This window comes from Brachycentrus maculatus, unplaced genomic scaffold, assembly GCF_059751285.1.
Source record: "Brachycentrus maculatus isolate JH-2025_06_01 unplaced genomic scaffold, ASM5975128v1 h1tg000526l, whole genome shotgun sequence".
Taxonomy (NCBI): domain Eukaryota; kingdom Metazoa; phylum Arthropoda; class Insecta; order Trichoptera; family Brachycentridae; genus Brachycentrus; species Brachycentrus maculatus.
In genome coordinates, this window is record NW_028281272.1 from 6,512 (window position 1) to 20,678 (window position 14,167).

The 14,167-nt window shown below is 37.7% G+C and overlaps 1 protein-coding gene across 1 annotated transcript; it reads left to right on the top strand.

Moving 5' to 3' along the window:
• Nucleotides 1-1,273: 1,273 nt before the first annotated feature.
• LOC148301742 (dynein intermediate chain 1-like) lies at nt 1,274-3,615 on the top strand. Its single transcript, XM_088272780.1, is given in 2 exon segments — nt 1,274-1,325; nt 2,303-3,615. Coding segments are annotated over 2 exon segments (1,365 nt in total).
• The last annotated feature ends 10,552 nt before the right edge of the window (nt 3,616-14,167 follow it).

The window sequence follows — 14,167 nt, forward strand, 5'->3', positions numbered from 1 at the left end:
CGAGATACCGTTACTGATATTCAAATAAATATTCGTTGAGCCTTTCGATTTATGCGGCTTGCAACAGACATACGAGCTCGACATTCTCGCCCATCGACTGTTTGGTTTTGCCTGGAAGTTTGGCAATCATCGATCTACACAATAAATTCGACAGTACCTCCTGATATCATATGGATCTCCAGGTTCCATAACATTCCACAAAACATCGCGCTGGGAATTCGGGGCTCCCTTTCGCTGCACATTCGAAATTGTGGACCTGGCAAAGTTGTCTGAATCCAAAGGCCTGTTTGTCATAATAAAATATATAGCACTCATACATTAATTTGGCATAATGATAACTTTATTCAGCCGATAAAGAAAATATCTTTCAAAATTAAAGCACAGCCTCCAGCATTTTCATTTTCTTACAACTTACGAAAAATATACCCATAATCCAGTAAAATATTGAAATCTTATTATCACTATAATCGCCAATTTTGCTACTTACTTAAATGTCCCTATTTGACACTCTCTTTTGACAAGTACATTATTCTGACCTTAATTTATAAGGTTATCCCTTAATTTAGATGCGATCTTATGAGTTTAAAGTGAACCCATGGAGGAAATATGCTATTAATTTTATTTTATACAGTAAGCAATATAAAAGTTATTCTAACTGTCATAAAAATCAAATATAGATATTCTTCACCCTGTACATCAATAAGAAAGCACAGATTTATTCAGAGAGATTGTACTCATGATTTTAAAATAAATAAATCCGATATTTCCAGAATTATTCTATTCTGCCAGTTATCCTTCTTAAAACTGTGTACAGTACTGAGTTGGCAGTGATCTGTATTGAAAAGTTGTCTTTGATTCAGTACTGCACTTGTCTGCTTCGATATTTTATTTAATATAAATTAATAGATGTCTATTGGCCATCAATGGATATTATATATAAGATATGAGCTTTTTTGCATTCTCCATCAAAGATATTGCAGGAAAACTATTAAGCTTTCAGCAGTTTAAAGGCTCGAAGTGCTTTTTAGTAGTAAATGTTGCTAGCCAATGAGGATTGACTGAATCCAACTACAAGGGACTTTCCAAGATGTATTCATAGCTCCAAGGCAAAGGATTGGAAATCATAGGAGCCCCATGCAATCAGTTCGGAGCCCAAGAGCCCTGGCCTTAAGAGCAAATATTGGAATTTGTGAGGCTGAATTTTGACGTAAAGTTCCCAATGCTGAGCAAACTGGACGTGAATGGATAAACCACTCACTAGCTGTATAGATTCATGAAGGACAACGAGCAGTTCAAAGTAGAAAATGCCAAAATCTGCAAAAATGGTCTGACAGAGGATATCCCTTGGAATTTCGCGAAGTTTCTACTCAATTCGGATGGAGCAGTAGTCGGCTACTATGGCCCCAAAGTTCATCCCGACGAAATTCGAGGAACGATCGAAGTTCTCTTGAACCAATGATTAAACAATTTTAAGCCCAGAACGATGATTTGCTTCTCTCAAATCCTTAGAGATGCATTGATAAATGCTTGGGTGTTTAATTTTGTCTGAGCAATTAATAAGCAGATTTCTAAACTTGAGATTGAATAAGTTATATTTAATTGATTTTGAATAATGAGACCAGTCAAAGGACAAAGGAAATCTGGAGTAGCGGCCTCGAGCCATAACATTCCAAGGAAAAGAGTATAAAGGCAAGAAATTGCTCCCATTGAAGGAGTGGTCCAATAAGAGGAGGAAGATGACGCTCAAGTAATTTTTTTATTACGAAGAAACTGCCCGATTACGCTCGATTGACTCAAACTGAACTGAACATCACATATACTAGGTCTTTAGTAGTTGTCAACCCTCAAGCTCCCAACAATCGAGTGATGTATGATTTCTTTGAAAGAACCAACAAGGTCAATGATTCTATTGACCAACTTGCTATGCACTTCAGCTTTGAAGGAGACTATATCCACACGACTTCCAACGAGTACAAAGTCCAATAGAACATTGAGGATGTGCGCAAAAAGGCCTTCAATGAGTACAAAGCTCAGGCAGAAAAATAAGAACCTGGATCTGGCAAGAATGTTGAAGCAATTAAGCAGTCGATGAGGAATAAGTTTAACTACAATGGCAGAGAAGTCCAAACAGTCTATCCGGATGTAAGATAAAAGGGAGCTGCCACTGCCCCAGCGACTACTGAAAACATTCGCGGCTAAATTATGCAATGGGATATCTGGGATTCGTACATTGAAGAGTTTAAAAAAGAAGCGAAATAAGAAGAAAAGGGAGACAAAAAATCAGCCCCTGTCGTCGTTGCAGTTAAAAAAACAGAAACAGGCAAATACTCCAGCTCCTTTAAAAGGTGCATGAAGATCATGGAGAGGATGATTCGACAAAACGAGTAAGACAGCAAGTATCGTGATTACAAATATTATTGGTAGGAAGGAGAAGATCCTAAAGGCACTGAGGGGTAGCTGCTCCCTATCTGGCGATTGCACTATGAAAAAAAGAAGAAGCATGTGACTTCGATCAGTTGGAATCCAAAATACAAGGATTTATTCGCCATCTCTTTGGGAAGCTATGATTTCGCCAAGCAAAAAGCAGGACAAATCTTGGTGTGGTCTATCAAAAATGTCACGTTCCCCGAGTACAAGTATGAGAGTTTGCCGACAGGTGTAATGTGCCTTGATTGGCATCCCGAATCACCCTCTCTACTGGCTGCAGGGCTTTATGATGGGACAGTTGTTGTTTACGATGTTCGAAACAAGCACAATAAACCCATTTACTAATCGACAGTTCGAACTCAAAAGCACACTGACCCCGTCTGGCAAGTTAAATGGAACCCAGATATTGCAAAGAAATTTAATTTCTATTCAATTTCCTCAGACGGAAGAGTCATGAACTGGAGTCTTATGAAGAATAAGCTGGAGCCCGAAGAAATATTCAGATTAAAGCTCGTGGGAGACAAAGAATAGGAAACTTCCTTCATTGGTTTGGCTTGTGGCCTCTGCTTCGATTTTAGTCGATTTGACGCATTCTCGTTCCTTGTTGGTACCGAAGAAGGGAAAATTCATAAATGTTCTTTAGCCTATTCCGGCCAATACCAAGAAACATATAAGGGTCATCTGCTTGCAGTCTATACAGTTAACTGGAATCATTACCATCCGACAACTTTCATTTCCGCTTCTGCAGATTGGACTGTCAGAATCTGGGACTCAACCTACCCAAATTCCCAGGTTATGCTATTCGATTTGGGTATGATTGTGGTCGACGCTGTTTGGGCTCCGTATTCTTCAACTGTTTTCGCCTGCGCAACCATATAAAAAGTTTATGTCTATGATCTTCATGCAGAAAAGCATTCAAGTTTAGCAGATCGCAAGCCAGTGAAGAACCCAAAGCTAACAAACGTATGTTTCAACAAAACCGACCCTATTTTATTGGTGGGTGACACATTCGGTGGCGTGACAGTCATGAAACTTTCCCCGAACCTCCTCAAAAGAGGGCCACCTAAGAAGGAAGTGGACAACCCGAAGAATCAACCTCCTCCTCCAACCGAAGAAGAGATCATTGAATACGAGAAAGGCAAAATCGACCAGCTGATCGATTTGGTGTCAAAGTGGAACAGAGATTGATTCTTGTATTCAGTCAATATATAGATATACACCGGGATTAACTGCATTGTTGAACCACTTATATTTAATTGTAGATGTGGATAAAAGTATTAACCAGCAGCGCACGCCTGTATACATCCAAGTATCTCTTCGCAAGAGGAAAGAAGGATCTCTACGGTAAGCTATTAATAATACAGACATCTTGGGAATATCCCGATCCGCAAACCAGTCGGAAATTAAGAAGGCCTATTATAAACTCGCACAAGAACATCACCCCGATAAAAATTAATCTCCTCAGGCAAAGGACAAGTTTGCAGAAATTAACAAGTAACTAGACCATCATTTAGTGCCTACCAAATACTCTCGGATGATAATAAGAGAAGCATGTATGATCAAACGGGATCAACAGACGAAAACATGCAAAATGGTTTCAATGGTGAGGACATCTTTAACTCTTTCAGAGCAGGGTTTGGCCAGCAGGGCTCCCCTGCCGGGTTTTAGTCGATGTTCGAAGATTTGTTTGGCTTTGGGGAATAAAATGTAACCAAGAAGCCCAACCAGCCTGAAAAAATAGTCTTAAAGATGCATCTGACTTTTGAGGAGTCAGTGCACGGAGCCAAAAAGGTAAATAGATTTTTATTTGAAGACTGTCAACTATCAACGAAAAGGAGTTTGTGGAACCTGCAAAGGCACCAAATCGAAACCAGGGACGCAGCCACAAAAGTGTGGCACTTGCCATGGAAGTGGATTCATGACTTTCAGGCAGGGTATGATGGCACTACGAACAAGCTGTAACTCATGCAATGGAGAAGGCAAAAAAATAACTCACCCTTGTGGCACATGTAAAGGAGTCGGAGTTGAGAGCAAATTAATTACATAATAGCTTTCGTTTCCAGCAGGCATTGATGAGGGCAACACAATGAAGTTTCGAGGCAAGGGCCACAATGGAGGAGATTTGTAAATAAAAATTAATGTCGAGGCTCACAAGTAAATATAAAGAAAAGGGACTGATGTCAATAGCATTCTCGAAATCTCAGTGATCGATGCAGTGCTTGGATGCTAAGCTACTGTTAAAACGATATATGGATAAGCGAAAAGTCTTCGGATCCCATAAGGCAGCCAAAGCGGCGATACAATAAAATTGGGAAGATAAGGATTCTATCGAATTAACACACAAAATAAAGGAAACCATATCGTTACCTTAAAAATAACAGTTCCAAAAACTATAAACGAATAAGAAAAAAAGTTGTATTAAGAACTTCGCTAGCTTTCAAAGGGTGCCAGTAAAAGATTGCATTGATTCAGGGACTAATATTAGCCGACGAATTATGAATTACATTAAGTCTTCATCGATTTGATAAATTTATTAACTCTGTTCTATAGTATTATTAATATGGTAACGTCTGATATAGATTGGATAAAGATATGTATGTATATATTAGTTACTTTATTGCTTATAATTATTGCTTATAATTATTGCTTATAATTATTGCTTATAATTAATCAAAGAATTATTATTCATTGGCTGTAACTCCAGACTGCTCAGATTAGTTTGATCAGATTTATTCAGAACCAATATGAAAACCGTATCTCGCCACGGAAGCTATAATTAATTAAATGAGCACTTCTAAAGCCAGAAAATCTTGGGATCCAACTGTACATTTATCATTGAGCGTAGTAAACTAATATCTTGATTTCTATAATGGAAAGATATGGACCAACGGTCATCAATTGGGCAATTGTTGCAAATGAACTCAAGTAACTAGTGCAAGACTGCAATAGAAATGCCAAACAATGCAGAGAAAGGTAAATACTTTAGTTATTTCAGATGGAACTGGGAATTGTGCAAACAAACAAAAAAGGGTGAATGGTGAATGGACAAACGAACAAACCAAATTCTTCTTTGAACTTTATGCACAACACAAAAATCAAAAAACAGATGGAAATAAATTGCAATGGCCTTCGAAAAAAGCTCATAATCTTCGCATAATCAAAATGAAATTAAAAACTTCTTCTATTGCGCCATCCGAAAAGCTCTAAGAAGATTAATAAATTAGTCAGGATTAAAATTGAGCCCTCCAGAATCAGAAATTTAAAGCCATATAGTTTGTCGGAGTATGCTGCAACCAAAGAAACTCATAGAAATATTTAAAAATACTTTAAGAGGTTCTTTTTGCAGAAATAAACATTCTTCGATATTGTTGAACTCTAAGAAGTTCTCGAAAAGGTCCTTTCCTTAGATCAGGAGTATATCGAAAATAAATCAGAGAATGAGTCGCCTTAAAAATATAAAAATCCAGAAAATCCTCCGCAGATACAAATTTGTTTGAATCTTTGACACTGAACAACAGCAGAAACTTAAAAGACTCGTCAGAATCTTTTAATGTGTCTCTGGAGATAAAGAGAAGCTCAGCTACTCTTCATAGTTCTAGAACAGAACAGAAATAAATGCAAGAAGAACAACATATGTATTTTCCATCGATATTTGAGATAATGAACGTGTAATCTATATCGTTCAATAGCAATGAGGATTATATTGGAGCATTCTTAGATTTATGACTCATAAATCTCAACATTGATTTTATATTCATCTTATTCTTATATCTCTATGCCTCGCAATAGTTCTTAATGATGGCTTCACAATTGAATAGTATAATAAATCCTTGAGTAACTATATCTACTTCATACGATCATCAAATGAACATCACAAATGACCTTCCACAATTGAAGGAAGTAATAGCTGGTTTGGAGGAGACCATTTTGAAAATAGATAGCAAAAATAAAATTCAAAAAGATTTGTTTGCCGACTACATCCGAATATTTCATAAGCTATCTCAGAAGTTAGCCCTGCTCTCGAATAAGATCAATGAGCAGATCTTGATCGATGAAAGTACATCCGAAATCAATGTAGGCATTCAGAACTAAAATATTGGCAATATTTTCAGCATCTTAGCAACAGCCTTTTGGAGAATGGCTGACTGCTCCAGGAATGTGGCCCTGAAGGTCAAGAATTAGATCTTCGATCCAATGAAACTGTTCTGCGATAATTACAACAATCTGAATAATGAGCAGCTCAAGAAGCTCAAGGCCACAGAAAATGAGCTCACAGAAAAGTTAAGCGAGTCCCACAAGAATAGAGACCAATATTACTCTGCCTCTGAAAAACTGGAGAGACACAAAAAGGGCCAAACCAAGATCATGACTAAAATATAAAATGGGGACATAACCGAACTATAGAAGTACAGCTTAGTTTACATTATCTAGATTCAATAGCAACATCAAAAAAATTACAGAAAATATCAAAGCCACTGAATAGCAATACATGGCTTCAGTCAGCCAAGTCAATTTAGGCTACGAGTCATTGAGAGGCAACTTGGAAGAGATTACTGTCTCATTGGTCCATAATGAAGAGTCAAGGATTTCATTTTCGAAGAAATCCGTGATTGGATCGATCCGCATCCTTCAGGACTTTACAAACTTCTATGATAAAGGAGTGGAGAAAGAAAATTGAAGATTCAGTAAAATGGTCGAGAATTAGAAGAATGGGTTGTACCATTATGTAATTGTGGAATGACGTAGAAAAACTTAGAGCTCAAAATGAAGTTGCTTGCAGCCAGCTCCTTTCAAGAATAATTTATTTCCTACGAGGAAATCGCCAAAATGAAAAGAAAGCAGTCCCTTGAATCCTAAAACACTCATCTCATTGAAATATTTAGTCAAGTCAAGGTCTCCGATAAATAAATCATTGCTTCGATTATAAACCCATGGTTCAATCACGACTCACCCGAAACAACTAACAAAAGGGCTCCGCAGATCCTTTACTAATCGACTAATGTAAGGCAAAAATTCTATAGTTCCAACCTTATTCCTATTACTTCGTCGAGGAAGTCCATCAGCAAATCAACAACATGACTTCATTTTATTGCAACTGAATTAATAAAATTTTTTGTTGCTGCTCAATACGTTTCAAACTATTACAAACTGTATGTAGCTCTAATCTTAGACTAGTTCATCGCAGATTGCTATTTAGTTTTTATATAAAATCGCACAGATATCGACGAGGATCATCTGGGAGAAAAATACGAAGAACAAAAACCAGCCGATTGATCTGTTGTGTCATCATTATGGTAGAAAAACCCAAAGCTCAGTAACCCGAGCTTATTGAAAAAGATGTTCATATTTCTACAGAAAAAAAAATCCCAAAAAAAGCAAACCCTGAATCAAGAATAAAACAAGGGAATCATTAATAGTTTCGCGAAGGGGCTATATGGAGTGATGAGCCGTAAAAAATAGATCCCTTTAAACGACGAGGAATGTTTGTTTGCCTCCAGGAACTTACTCATATTATGGCCAATCTGTCAGTTCCGACCGACATATCGATCCCATTCTTAAAGAACCTCTTAGGAAAAAATTAAAATTCAAGGTCTTTCGAGTATTTGAAGGCCATCTTATTCGAAAAGAAAGACAGAGAAGAACGACAAAAGATCTTCTACCGTACGGAGATCAAGGGCAATCTGTAAAAGAAAATGAAAGAAGCGATAGAACGTAAGAAAGTCGCATAATATTCTCTATCGATCGTTGCGAAGAGAGGCTTCTTCACGAAAAAGTAATTGCATCTTCGCCTCGTATCGACTGAACTGCGATTCATCCACAAATAAATACTGATTCGATTGGACGATTTGCGCTCGGAGGAGAAATGGATCATTTGATCCCATTCGATAGGAAGTTGGATTACATCGCAATGAAGCAGGAAGTGGCTGAGAATAGCGTCCCATCCAGCATATAATAGATTATCACATTGGATGTCAATCGATCTTTGCATATCATGGAGAATGCCTGAGTCCAACCATACTGCACACTTTGCTACGAACTTACGCCTACTTTCATACCGATATTTCCTACTGCCAAGGCATGAACTACATTGCTGGATATTTGTATATTAAGACTCGAGATTAGGAGTCGGCTTACAGGATCTTCGAGGAACTGATGGAGACAAGATTTAAGTAGCTATTTGCAAATTAGTTCTAAATCCTGAAAATTAAAATGTATCAGTTCGATCGTTTGTTGTCGATCTTTTTCCCTGAAATCAGCGATCACTTCAAGAAACAGTCTATTACTCCATAGTGCTATATTGTATCTTGGATAATCACTTTGTTTGCCTCCAGCTACCAGTACACAATGGAAAGCCATTTGATCGATACTTTGTGGGAGAGGTTTATCGTGTGGGGATGGGCATAGTTCTTTAGACTGGTGCTGGCTTTGTTCAACAACTTCAAAGAAGAGCTGTTGGAGCTGACTTACGATCGAGCTTTGCACTTCCTTGGAGAGATGGGCAGGTCAGAGATGTTCTTGGCAAGCAGGGAGAAGTTTCGGAGCAAGTATTCGGATAAAGAGATCGAAAAGTCTCTAGAAGATTACCCGATATCTGAGTAAATGCTCGAAAACATCAAAAAGGAATATGTCCTAAACTGATTATTCATCCTCATTCAACCTATTATATGACTCATCAAGCTGTCGATACCAGAGTGATCTGATGACATGATGCTACTAAAATTGCCTTAAATGTTTTCTGGCTAATATCTAAAGTATGTTCCAGACATCCCTACTTTACTAATTTAAATAGGTGTAGCTTAGTTAAAATATTTACAGAAATGTCATACAAAGCGGAGATATAACTGATTTTGCACTTGCATTCGTTTCAGAATATCCAAATCGATCGACAAGGGTATGTAGCTCTCCGTTTCGAAATATACGACGGTTCGTCAATGAACAACAATGTAAACAAGATTGACACATAGAATTATGCCCTACCTTACCATATAGTCCCCTCCCATAAAAATTCCATGAATATGCAAAACACATCTCACTAGCCTATGCTGGACGACAATGGATTTCAGAGCTCAACCATGCGCATCAAATATCAGGGTACAGCTCATATTATACTGAAGATGAGAAATATATTTTAAATAACATCATTCAGTTTAAATTGTTAATCGAGTCATTGCCCCAAATAAGCACATAACAAATCTATCTGAAATGCACTCTCTTGTTCTCCTCTCTTCATAGCTATCCTGAAAATGATCAGCCGATGGACCCATCGATCTATGGCATGGAGTCGGTACTCATTAAGCTTGAGCGTATCGAGACAGGCACATTTCACTATTACAAACAAAGCTTCTCCGATTAATATATTTCTTCGATCTCCTTCACTGTGTTCTCGATGATTGTTGACTTTAAGCTATACCCCTACTCAATGAGAATGGAAGTGCTGAACCAGGAAGAGCGGGAAAAGAAGAGAGAACGAGAGCGATAGAAGATTGTGGATTTGGAAGACATGCTCATATGGATGCCGAAGTATATAAAATAATGCAATTAGCCGATCAAGTATCTCGTCACCCACTATGCTAAAACACTCAGATACAACAGTTTTGTGCTCAGGGCCCGCGTGAACGAGTTCAGCAGGAATAAAAAGTAAATCATGGAGCCGAAATTGCCCAAGTTCTATCAGCAGCTGCATGAAATAGCCCACAAAGTCACAGATAAAGAGTTTTTTATGTACTTCAGCTAGTTCGATCCCTCCAACGTCTCTCTAAAATAGTTCAAAGAGGATGTATACGAGCTGCACGAGGATAATTTCTTCTTCGTGCAAGAAGTTGCTAATTCCATGGCAAACAACCTAATCGAGACCAAGAAACTGGCGGAGTAGTTTTAATCCTTCGAAACGAGCGAGGCCTTCAGCAGGGTTGTTAAGTATATTCAGTATGGGCAGGAGCTAGTCAATGGCAGTTCCGCAGAAGAAGTCATTGCAATGGCTAATAAAATTCGAAAGCAGAAGAAGGGAGACGATACCTACCCATTAAATGCTATTGATGATGAAGATAAAACTCGAGAGTATCTCTTTTATCAGACCTGTTACTCCAAAAAGCTCATTGGTATTGAACCATAGAAAATGAAAAATGAGCTTGATTTTCCCTACGATTAGAGAAATATGTTGGTGGTTTTTTGCCATGGCTTTCAAGCTTCAAGCGTAGATATGCAAGTAATCCGCCGAGGAATAAAGGAGGCCTTACCTTTAGCTGAGTTTTTGATCTCGACTGCAAACCAAAATGACACAGAAATCGATATTAACTAAATGGGGCAAAAGCTTGCCAAGTAAATCCATCGCTACATCCAGATTTAAGGCCTCAAGCAATAGGAAATTATCCTGAACTTTGTGGGGCATAGCATGGGAGGAGTGATTGCAAGAGCTAGTCTTTTATATCTCCCTTAATTCTCAGGCAAGTTGGGCTTCTTTTGTTCTTTTAGCAGCCCGCATTTAGGATATCTGAGCGGGACAGATGGCATGATTAAGACCGGGCTATGGTTCATGCGAAAAATGAAATAAACGAAGTCATTAGATCAATTATCGATGGCTGAATCATCAAATCCAAGGAACACATTTTTGTATCAACTGTCGAAAACTGGACATTTAAAATTGTTTAAAAAAATAATTCTAATCAGCAGTGCTGAAGACAGCTATGTCCCGTGGCATTCCGCAAGAATCTGCGGATACAAATCGAATAGGAATTCAAGCAAAGTAGACACTGAAATGGCTGATAATATCGTGGGAGACGCTACTGTCCATCGCGTGGATATAAACTTTGGAGTGAAAAAGAACGACGTTGACGGATTTATCGGACGCAAAGCACACATAAACTTAATAACCAATGATTCCATCATGAAATTAGTCAACAAGGTCATCCCAAAATTGTTTGATTTGAGAGAAATGTGATGGCTTAAATCATAAATGATGAAATGTTGACAAAACTTCGGCAATATCCTTGTACATTTATTTAGTCTTATTTTATGTATTTGCAGACTAACATATGCTGTCTTTTTTAATGCTCTCTTTATTGATTTGATTCGTGTGCTTATGAGAGGGTTTATAAAATATGAAATAGTCTAATAAAATTAATCAAAATCAATCCCTCAATGCCTCGAGTAATTATTGCTTTTTCATATTGTCCTCTTAGTCGACTTGGGAGAGGAGCATTTCCAGTTTCGTACTTCCAGAGGTACAGACTGGATCGATACTGAGCCTATACTTTTCGTAGGACTATTTGAATATTTATTAATTGCGTTCGGAGAGGTTAAGATTATCTTTGTAGCGACTTTCGAGCCATTTTCTAATATTCTCCTCATACTTGTCACCATAAATGACACCCCAAGTGCGGGCCATCGCCTTCAAGGATTAGATTTTAACAGAATTCTTCGGCTCCAAACAGACTTTTTCGTAGATGAGTTTAAAGAGCTTATCGAGCTCCTTCTTGCAGTTCTTCATAAAATACTTATTATTTTTCAGGAGAATATCCAACAGGTACAGCCCATAGTAGCACCGCTTATCAATGACGATCACCCTGATCTTCTCATAGACATCTTTGCAAAACTAGTCATGATCTGCGAATTTCATGAAGGTTTCACTGGCCAAATGACACAGTTTTTACAATTTGGTATGAGGCCCGTTTTGAGTTGACAGTTTGTTTAAATAAAGATCGATTTTTATCTTCGCATCTTTCAGTTCGATTGGGGAGAATCTCGTGCAAGCTTACTATTTCATCGTTCGTAGTTACTTAAAATATTAAAGAATGTGAAAACCTATTTGCGAATGTTATTGCCTTATTATTATTAAATTGGAGGTTTCGCACTTATAACAACAACAACAAATGTGAAATATTAGTACCTGATCGAATATATCATTATATATTGCTATTAATGTATTAATCGTGATATTAATGCAGATGTCGGTTGCTATAATTAACAGCACCGAATTCCCTAAAATGTATAACTACTAGTTCCGATAATCTGTCTTATGCTTGCAATGGGACACTAGTGCAGCTGAGCCTGCACTCCAGCATTGCCTCGCCCCATAGACCTAACTTTTATTTCATCAATCGCGCTCACAGAGCCATCAGAAACCCAATTACAAACAACAGCGATAAGAACAATGCCAACAAATTTAATAATAGGCCTTACTAATTAAATAAAAGAACAGCCATCTGATCAGCTTACTTAACCAAAGTTAAAGATAAAGGTAATCTCTATCACAAAAGTACTCATAGCTTCTTGTGATGTATAACAGCAGAAACGAACCAATTGACAATTGGTAGCATGAGAGATAGATACTCATTGATAAGATCGAGCAACTTTAGATTCGGTATAGCGATTTGGAGAATACTCTGGCCAGTAAAATTAAATACTATGAGGGCAAAAATGAGGAGTCTAGGAGGCTGCTCGAAAAACTTAACCAGAATATCACAAAAAAATAGTAAAAACTCAAGAGGGAACTCCATGAGTTGCAATGCCTCCTCGACGATAAAGAAGGAACAATACAAAAACTCTAGGAGCGGAACAGGGTCAATGAGGGAAGTCTGATGAACAAATAGGAGTAAATGACCAGGCTGATGCAATCAACCAACCGGGAAAGAGGCACTTATGAGGAGGCATAGTCACGGCGTGATGAATAAATTATCTAGCTGACTGAACAGCTTCATAGGGCCAAGGAAGAGGCTGCTCTTATCTCAGACTAAAATGCAGCATTAAATGAAAAGATAAAGCAAATGCAAAGCCAGAGCAAATCTCATTCAACTGAATACACTTCTCAAATCGCAGAATTATCTGACCAACAAAGCGCGCTCACTGCCAGCAATAGATAACTATCGAGGCTGATATAAAGACTTCAGTTTACAAATAAAGAGCTGGAAGGTGCAGCTGAGTTGAGTGAATACGAAATCAAGTAATGTAAGTCTGAAACATCCTTGCTGATTTCCTAAAATAATTAAAACAGGGCCAAGCTTAGAGAATGCCAAAACCTCATCGAAAATAAGGAGGAATAGTTACGGAGGACTCTCGTAAATTTAGAGAAATCTAATAAGCTATCCGCATAACTTAAACAAACCATTAATATAAAATAGGAGAAGATCAATTTGATTGAGAAGAAACATCAAGAGCTCGAAGCCTAATTCTTAATGCTCAAAAACAACGAGCAAACCAGCCGATAGCACATGGCGCAAACACAATTCAAAACCAAACAGCTATAGAACAAAATTAGATCGAAAAGTTAGGAAATTTTAGGGCTCGAAGGATTGCTTCTATAGTATAAAAATGAAAAATAAAAGCTAAGGCTTGAACACTAAAATAAATGGCAAGAAATGAAGTTATTCTATGAACGGCAGATCTAAGGCATGGCTGCAAGCCGAACCAATACTTCTCGTTACCCAAATTACAGCATTTCCAACTATGCGGCATATACGGATCGGAATAGCCAAAGCAATCACGACACCGATCGCAAAAACTATAGTGACCAAAAAGATGAGAACTATTCAGCGACTCGATCGTATAAGGAGAATAATTTCGGCATGTTTAATAAGGAGGCTCATTTCAATAATAATTCTATGTGCTGATCTGTTCTGTTCTGTAATTGATGATTGTCTGATTGTTTCAGCATTTAAAAGACAATTACTGAATAATGCCATATTTGTTAATTTTAAAGACTCTCAATTATTTTATTAAATATAGCTGCTAAGTGAAGGAGTAA